Genomic DNA, 10,082 nt, shown 5'->3' on the forward strand with positions numbered 1-10,082 from the left:
TAATATATATATATATATATATATATATATATATATATATATATATATATATGTATATATATATATATATATATATATATATATATATATATATATATATATATATATATATATATATATGTGTGTGTGTGTGTGTGTGTGTGTTCTTGTGTCTATGAAGTCTGAAGTTCTGTTACAGTTCTTCAAATGACTCATTTTAATATTTACTTCTGTGCTTAGAAGTTATGACTGCTCAAGACAAATAACCTTATCGAAAAACAGAAAGATCACGGTACCAAAAACTATGTACAGTATATGTACAAGTGTTTCAATAAAAAAAATTTAAATAAAAAAGATTTTACATCCCGATGAATTAATTGTAAATTATATGAAAAAAAAGTGTCTTAGAAAATGGAAGGTCAGAGAGACTACAAAAAAAAAAAACTTTCAGTTATATTTTTGTCAAGGAAAATTCGAATTTTTCTTTTTCATTTGTATCAGGTTTCATAACTATCGTTTTTGGCTTCCTGTAGCCATCCAGTATAGGATCCATTGTTCTATAAAGAATTTTTTTCTTCTAAAACTCTATTTCATTTTCCACATTATTTTTATTTTCATCCATGCGCCGTTCACTCTATCTCTAAAAATCATTTCAGGAATTCAGCAATGCATTATTTTAGTCATGACGCTTTCCTTATAAAGATGATCATAAATGAAACTATTCAAGGCCTGAGAAGTATGTCATCAGCAGCTTGGAGTAATCCACAAAATTATTAATGTTAAATATGATAGTTAACAACCAACGGAAATGACAAGTCTCTAATATCTATCAGCTTGATTTCAACCGGTTTCTTTGTTGACTTTCAATCGAATTCCTAATTACGACCAGCAGAGAGCATGAAGGAGCGACAAATATCTTATGAAAAGATCGTATGAATCTATTTATCTAAATAGATTCATATGCTTTTTAAAATATTAATGGCAAATTGTATCAAACGAAGCTCCAGAGGACATTTAGGTTCTTATTGGTGTATATTTCCAATTAAAACGACAGCTCACTTCCTCAAAATAATCAGCACAGTTGTAAATCTTAAAAAAAATAAATAGAAAATAAAAAAAATTAGATTTTAATAAACGCTACACTGATCAGAAATAATAGATTCAATGAATTTTGTTTTCCTGCTTGAATAAATAGGAAAGACCTCACTTGTCTTAGTTACGGCTCTATTAATGTATACTAAGTCAGTCTCAGTGGTACTGCTATCACTTTTGCTACTATTACTGCTGATACTAGTGTTACTGGTGATGATAATGATAGCTCGTTCAGGTACGGTGATGGTTATTCATCTTTATTTTCCTCCCTTTCTCCTGTTGGCATTTGGCGCAGCTTGGCTGATGTCATTTCTCTCTCTCTCTCTCTCTCTCTCTCTCTCTCTCTCTCTCTCTCTCTCTCTCTCTCTCTCTCTGGTGCTTAGCGTTTGCTTATTTTCTGCTTATTCTTCTGTTACTTGTGGTTATTCCCACAGTTCCTGTTTACTCAGGTAGCGGTATGGCCAATAAGCTCTCTCTCTCTCTCTCTCTCTCTCTCTCTCTCTCTCTCTCTCTCTCTCTCTCTTTCCACGGTGTTTGATGCCGACTAGTTTGTTACGTTTCTTCCGACTATTCCGACAGCAGTCGGTGTCACAAAACATTAGCGAGAGAGAGAGAGAAGAGAGAGAGAGAGAGAGAGAGAGAGAGAGAGAGAGAGATAACGACGAAGTAGGCCATGCCGCAACCTGAATATGCAGCCATTCCTGAAATAACAACAAATAACAGAGGAATGAACAAGAAAAATGTGCCGACCCTAAACACCAACGAGAGAGAGAGAGAGAGAGAGAGAGAGAGAGAGAGAGAGAGAGAGAGGGCAACTAACCGGCGCCAAACGCCAACGAGAGAAGGTTGAAAGAAGACCATGGGAGGCGAAGTTGGTTCCAACGTCTTATAGGATGCGAGTTTTACGGCAAGACTATCTTGCATAATAATAATAATAATAATAATAATAATAATAATAAATAATAATAATAATAATAATTTCTAAAGGTCTGGCGACGGAAGCTGCCCGGAGAGCGCCAGGACGAGGGCGTGGCACTGATGATCCACAGGTCAAAGATCAAGGTTATTAAGATGCTAGTGGTTGTCGTCATCCTCTTTGCACTGTCTTGGCTGCCGCTCTACGTAATATTTGCCAGACATAAGGTAAAGTATTCTTTGTTTGATCTTCCGGTCAAAAGTGAATCATAAGAATACGGAAAACATTATTCAAAGCTACATTCACTACCCGATAAATGTTTTATGATTATTCATCTTGCTGGTAATATCTGTCTGTTACTGGCATCTTACATTTGCCGTCCTAGATATTCTAAATAATATTCATAACACAAAGTTCTTGTTAACATTTACCTTTAGCCTCCTATCATAAATTACTTAAACTTTTTCACCAGCCACTGCAGTTCCTCTGATCTATCACTAATCAATAATATTTCATAAATAAACATTGGTGTTCCCATTTATAAAATATTCTTGCAACCCACATACCTGAACTTATGCCCCCGCTCTAAATCTAAAGTCCCAAACTTGCTTTTACACCAAACCAGTCACTCCCCTATCCCCACACTCTCACACAAGCTTCCTTTCAACATGAGAAATTCTTTGTATAAATAAACGTATGGGAAGACAGACTGACAGTAACCAAGTGTTCAGGTGTGTGCGACAGTGCAACTGGGTTAACCTCTCTGTAAGCTGACTCCGCAATTCAAACCTTTTTCAGTTGGGGGTGGTTCCCACAGAAACAGAGACGTCCATAATTCATGTCTTGGCTCCCATAGCCCAGTGGCTGGGAGCATCCAACTCCTGCATCAACCCCATTCTTTACGCTTACTTCAACATGAAGTTTCGGTCTGGATTCAAGGTGAGACTCCGTTGTCCGTTGCCCCCGTTGGATGGTTTGGGGTTTTCCGTGAGAGAGCAGAGTTTTTTTTATCTATCAATTTTTTTTTCTGTCGCTGAATACCACCCAGCTTACGGAAAACGTTGATACAGAATCGTTCAGAATTCAAATCTCACAACTTTAGTTGTATTAAGCTTTGATATAAGCCTGTTATTAAATGGATTGAGATGTTATCAACTTTGACAAAAAATTTTAAAATCCTCTGTTGGTTTTTATCATCCATACCTATACTAATTATATGATACAGACCTTTCTTTTATCCCCTGCTAAATTATATTTGAAAAATACTCATAGCAGCATGAATCTTAAAATGGAGAAACAAGTCCACAGATATGTAACTGTACAATGATGTTTAAAAATTAAAATGTACAGTTTTATATAGTTATGTTTTTAAATATATTTGTATAGTTACGTAACTATGGAACTGTCTCCATACATTATATTGTTGGTAACTTTGATAGAGACTTCTGTTTTAAATCTTTTGTTATTTCTTAGTATTCAACCTTAGTCTGGAATCATCTTGCCTTCCTAACCGTGAAAATCTTCTCACCTGCCTCCTATCCCGAGAGAGAGAGAGAGAGAGAGAGAGAGAGAGAGAGAGAGAGAGAGAGAGAGAGAGAGAGAGAAAGCATATATCAACCCTGGTCTGCAACCACCTCAACTTTTGTTTCCTTACCAACCAAGGCAAACGGACAAAAATAATAGGGAATCAGACTAAAATAATATGAATCAATCTCTCTCTCTCTCTCTCTCTCTCTCTCTCTCTCTCTCCACTGTAACTATGAGTGTCTGTGCCTTTTTTGTCACCATTTTTTGCAAACATTATTTCATGTTTCTTACCTCTCTCTCTCTCTCTCTCTCTCTCTCTTCTCTCTCTCTCTCTCTCTCTCATCCTACCCCTGACGATTAATCTTCTCTTCTCACCTGTCTCCCTTCTCTAATCCTCCCCCACTAGGCCATCCTGGTATCCCGTTCCTGCTGCTCGCCTCTGCGCATAGACAACCACAACAAGAGCTTCGTGGGCCAGAAGTCCGTGAACCTGGCCAGCGCAGAATCCAAAGCCTCGTCGGAGTTCTCCGTCTATTCCAGCTCATCTGGATCAGCCGAGACGAGCCGCAAATCCATCATGGTGCAGGTACGGTATGAATATATGTTTATATATATATATATATATATATATATATATATATATATATATATATATATATATATATATATATATATATATATATATATATATACAGCATGTGTGTGTGTGTTGACTGTTCAAGTTTTTTTTTTTTTGCTTTGCTTTTGCCTTGCATTCTTGGTTGTTTCGTTTTATAATTCGCTCTAGTCACGAAAGTAAAATTTTTAATATAATATATATATATATATATATATATATATATATATATATATATATATATATATATATATATATATATATATATAATATATACATATATACAGTATGTAAACACACACGCACACACATATATATACCTATATATGTATATGTATATATACATGTATATCTATATGCGAATGAGACAATACATACAGCTGAATTTCCGAGTATTCACTCTTTAACTTATCTTGTTAACTTTTTTCTACATTTTTATGAATAAACGCCTTTCATTTAGGATGCTTTATTATTAATGGGAAAGTTAGGGGCGCAAGAAATTGCTTTCTGTTCATAGGATTTTTTTTCAGTTTCAGGATGTTTTCTCTTTTCTGTCGCTTCAAGACACTTTGATATCATAGGAGATTTCATAAAAAAGAATAAAAAAAACATTGCTTATATCGTCTGAGTGATGATAAGAATTCGATGACTCAGGGTAAAAAATAAAATGAACTTCGTCATTAATTGTCAATGCTGAAAAATATCTAAATTCATCATAAAAAATATATATATATATATATATTATATAATATAAACACACACACACATACATATATATATATAATGAATATATATATATATATATATATATATATATATATATATAATACAAACACTATATACATATATATATGAATGAATATATATATATATATATATATATATATAAGATATATAGTGTATATATATATCTATATTATTCTTGCTTTTTATTATATATAAGTTCTATTAAACTTTTGGACAGTCAAGTCAGAAGAGGTGAATTTTTCTTATTTTATTTTTTTATTCATATATAGTTCTATTAAACTTTTGGATAGGCATCAAGTCAGAAGAGGTCAATTCTTTCTTGTGTTTCATATATATATATATATATATATATATATATATACATACATACTGTGTATATATATATGTATATAAAACACAAGAAAAGTGACTTTAGACACTAATTCTATCAAAAGTTTAATTAAACATAAAAAAAAAAATAAGAATAACAAAATTAAACTCCATCCTATAATCATAACTTACAACACATTGAATAACTAAGCTGGCGAGTTTAACCAAACTAGTGAAGATTTTCCAGAAACACTGAAAATAAAATTTGGTTTTAATCCATTGGCATTCACGATCTTCCATATCATTTTTCATATCTTAATACCATCACAAGAAATAAATAACCCTAATACCACTTCACGAGATGAAATGTACAATTATGAATGCAAAAGTGTGCTAATTCTATATATACAGTCTCATTAAAGGGAGAGGTTGAGAGAGAAGTTTTAAGATATGCTTCGAATACGTGTAAGCAGCTTACGGCACTTCGAGAGACGCTCCAACCAACGGCCGGTGGAGCAATAAAGTCATCAAAAGGATTTTCAAGGAGATGGATTTTGTTGAGCATGCCTCTCTCTCTCTCTCTCTCTCTCTCTCTCTCTCTCTCTCTCTCTCTCTCTCTCTCTCTCTCTCTCTCTCTCGGAGATGGTAGCAATATGCCTTGCACACCCCGACTCATAAGAGAATTTTTGGGGCAGAATTTTATAATCTCTCTCTCTCTCTCTCTCTCTCTCTCTCAACCTTCTATCAGAGATGGTAGCAATATGCTTTGTACATCCCGACTCATAAGAGAATTTATGAGGCAGGGGTATATCTCTCTCTCTCTCTCTCTCTCTCTCTCTCTCTCTCTCTCTCTCTCTCTCTCTCTCTCTCTCTCTCTCTCTCTCTCTCTCTCTCTCTCGCTCATCAAAATGGTGGCAATGTGTATTACATTTCCCGTGTTATTAACTTATCTGCAGCCAAGTGCAAGGATGGCCTAATCTACCAAGCCTTACAAATTAGCCAGCCTTGAAATCCCTCTCTGTAGTCCAGTATTAGCGAACGGAATATGAAGCTTTGATATAGAATATGAGTAATTTTGGCATTCTGTCCAAGCATTATTTTTTTGTTCAGGTCATGCAGACCTTTCCCTTTATAAATACAAGTTTAACTCGGTTGAGTTTCCCGACAATGTCACTCACCTTCGAAAGGCAATATGAAGATTGTTTTTTATTTTTGGTCAAAACAGAAATGCTATTTCTGAAGTACCAAAAATAAGAAATATAATTTTCTATAATATATATAATATATATATATTATATATAATATATATATGTGTGTGTGTATAAATGTATGTTTTGGAGAGTGCAGTCATTTACACGAAGGACAACTTTATTTCAGGACATCCTTAATGATTATAACTGTCAAGTGAGATCTTTTACATAAACTGAAAATATATATTTTACTATATATATATATATATATATATATATATATATATATATATATATATATATATATATATAATTTACCATCAATTCACTTTAACTTAAGAACAAGTACAGGAAAGGTAATACTTAGGATAAGGTAATTATACTTATATATATATATATATATATATATATATATATATATTATATATATATATATATATATATATATATATATATATATATATATATATATATATATATACATACTCTCCCAGTATATGTGTGTGTGTGTTGTTCAAAATATCTACCCTCCAGGAAAAACAATTACACCCACACAAATATTTGCCTTCTCGTCCAGGTATGAGACCCATCCCTTGACATCCTACGTTATTTTCCCAGTCGCAACTGTTTTTTCCCGTCTTTTTTTCCAGATCCCAATGGATGGGAAAGGAAATGCCACGGGAAAGAAAAGATCCATGCTTTCCAGGAGACCAGGTAGCTCCGCGGTCCTGTACAAACAGTGCATCATCAACAACTTCACCAACGGCACCCAAACCCCGGCACAACTCTACGGGAATACAACCCTCGTTTGATGGGCCAACACTCCTATTTCCTCTACGGAACCGAAGTGTTGTGATGACTGGGGGAGCCATTCGTTTGCAGAGGAATTTATGTTTCTATATACATAATATATATTATACATAAATATATATATATATAAATGTATATACATATGTATATGTATATATATATAAATATTTATATATATGTATATATATATATATATATATATATATATATTATATATATATGTGTGTGTGTGTGTGTGTATGTAGATGTGTGCTCGCGTATTCTGTCAATTTGAGAACGAAGCTTTGAAAATATCACGAGCCAGACGGAAGGATAAAGTTACAAAACATGACAGGACAGTTGCAAATGATACCATAAGAAAAAAATACGGAGATTCCATATACAGGTGAGACAATGATGAAAGGGAGATAGAGATGGTTTGGTCATGTCCTTCGAACAATCCCTGGGAGAATGGTACATGACTGTGTGGGCTGGGTTCCTGTGGGCACCAGATGACCAAGAAACCCATACCTACATGACTGTGCAGAGCAGGCCTGTGGGCAGCAGAATAGTTTGAACCAGGAACCCACACCTACTTGGTTGAGAAGTATATATATATATATATATATATATATATATATATATATATATATATATATATATATATATATATATATATATATATATATATTGGTTTTGCTTTACAAGCAGGTGATATAAATGGCGTTTCTGAATTTGCATATTTACAGGACTGTTTCTGTTCCTCAGTGAAGATTTACAATTGCTGCTTCAAATATATGTGCAATGATGTATCATGCATGGATGTATGAATAAGGTAAGCTTTTATATGTAATCTTGTCTCTCTATTGTAACTGTAATGAATGAAATGTAATGAAGAAAAATGTCCATAATATTTTTTTAGGTACAATAAATGTCGCTGCTATTCAATATATATATATATATATATATATATATATATGTATATATATATATATATATATATATATATATATATATATATATATATATATATTATTATCTATACATATATTTATATATATATATACTATATATATATATATATATATATTACATTTAAAATGATATGGAAAATAATTCATTAGCTTGTTTCTTGCTGTGTAAAATGATTTCACACACACACTAGTCTCTGATTTAATGACGGTGCTTTTACTTTCAAAATTGTATGTCTTTGTTCCAAAATAGTTGATACTCATGCTTAAAACATTTCGAATAATTTCTCTTCAATTTTTCTATTTTTATTCTTATAGTAATAATATCAAATTATACAGCGAGTTAAATTTACGCTATTTTGTAATTCCTAACAACAGCTATACAAAATGTTTCGCATTTACGAATTATATTTGATGTGAATTGTTATAAACTACATTATAAATTTCTGGTACGTCACGAAAGTTTCTCGAAATACTCTTACGTCTGGCTAAAAATTTCAAGAACTGTTTATTTCTTATGAAATTCAATAATATACGATAATTTCACTAATATGACGTTTATAGATTTAATCAAATTAATAGAAACACTCTCCTACTTTCAAGGCCATAAAACAGCGACTCGTAAGACTAAGATCAGAATCAGAATCATTCTTCTATACATCACAGTAGTTCATAATTGATAATTATCATAAATCTTTTCATGATAGCAACGCGTTAATTAGCTAACAATCGCTATAAATCTTTTCCTTCAAAGGATACAGTATCAGCTGATATTCATTACAATTCTCTTGCTGGAACATTCCTTAACAAAATCTCGTGCTAATATTTTTGGCTTTATTATTTCAAAAGAATTTCAGTACACGCTCTCTTATTACCCGGTAACACTTCCGAGTAACTGGTTGCTGAAATATTCGTCGGCTTCATTTTCTTTGCCCGATAAACGGAGAATAACGTTATTCAAAATTCTTTAATCACAGTGAACACAAATTACCATGAGATTTATAGTGTCGTTATCGCTAATGAAAAATGTTTCCCTGGACAATTTTATTCGGATTTAGATTTAGCCAGCCTTGTGCTGGCACGGGCTCTTGCTTTCCAGCAGCCTGTAAATTTTAGTCATTTTTTTTTTTTAACTGAGAAACAAAGTACTAAGCTTCTTAATTTCCTTTTAATGTTTCGTGAATATTTCTTTTTCATGAACGATTCTCCTGATAGGCAATTCGCCCACTTTTCAATACATATTTAATGATTAGCAAACAAATTCCTCTTTCCAATTGTTTTTATCACAAAATGCTACTCAGCATATGTAAATTTCAATCGACTTCGAAAATCTGATGCTATACTGATATATATTTCGGGCAGAAACTGGCGATCTTCTTTATTAGACATTATTGAATATTACGAAGCGAAGGTATTTCAAACACAGGGAGCTGAAATAGTCATATCAGTTGAATGCGTGACGACATTGCTTGTAAGACTCTCATTTTTCATCATGCAATTGCTTCGAAGTGAGTCCTTATTTTTTCAATGGTCTTTTCAAAGAACTTTTGATCGGAGTCTTAAATGTTCGTATTGCCAGTTTTCTGTTTCGTTCCATTCTACTGTAAATATTTGGAAGGTTGACGCCATGGGACAATTTTTCTGTCTGTATTGTGGTATTTCCTCCAAATAATACGTCTATTCTGCTTTAAGGCGTTAACCACAAGAATGAATGAAATTCGAAATTGACAGGCAGATGTTTGGAAATTGGTATTTGAGGGTAAAACTATATACCTATATATACATACATGTGCGCGTGTATGTATGCACTAATACACACACATACACATATATACAGTATATGTGTGTGTGTGTGTAGGTATAAAGTATGTATATATATATATATATATATATATATATATATATATATATATATATATATATATATATATACTGTATATATATAT

At 32.5% G+C, this 10,082-nt stretch overlaps 1 protein-coding gene across 2 annotated transcripts in view; it reads left to right on the top strand.

The window, feature by feature from the left end:
• The window catches only part of LOC136836667 (neuropeptide SIFamide receptor-like), a 220,674-nt gene extending 213,422 nt beyond the window's left edge, over positions 1-7,252 (top strand). For both annotated transcript variants that reach the window (XM_067101138.1, XM_067101139.1), the window contains 4 exons: positions 2,059-2,214; positions 2,786-2,926; positions 3,921-4,100; positions 7,027-7,252. In XM_067101138.1, coding sequence (XP_066957239.1) covers positions 2,059-2,214; positions 2,786-2,926; positions 3,921-4,100; positions 7,027-7,188 — 639 coding nt within the window. In that variant the 3' untranslated portion in view covers positions 7,189-7,252. The remainder of the gene's footprint in view (positions 1-2,058; positions 2,215-2,785; positions 2,927-3,920; positions 4,101-7,026) is intronic.
• The last annotated feature ends 2,830 nt before the right edge of the window (positions 7,253-10,082 follow it).

Source organism: Macrobrachium rosenbergii, chromosome 56 (assembly GCF_040412425.1).
Source record: "Macrobrachium rosenbergii isolate ZJJX-2024 chromosome 56, ASM4041242v1, whole genome shotgun sequence".
Taxonomy (NCBI): domain Eukaryota; kingdom Metazoa; phylum Arthropoda; class Malacostraca; order Decapoda; family Palaemonidae; genus Macrobrachium; species Macrobrachium rosenbergii.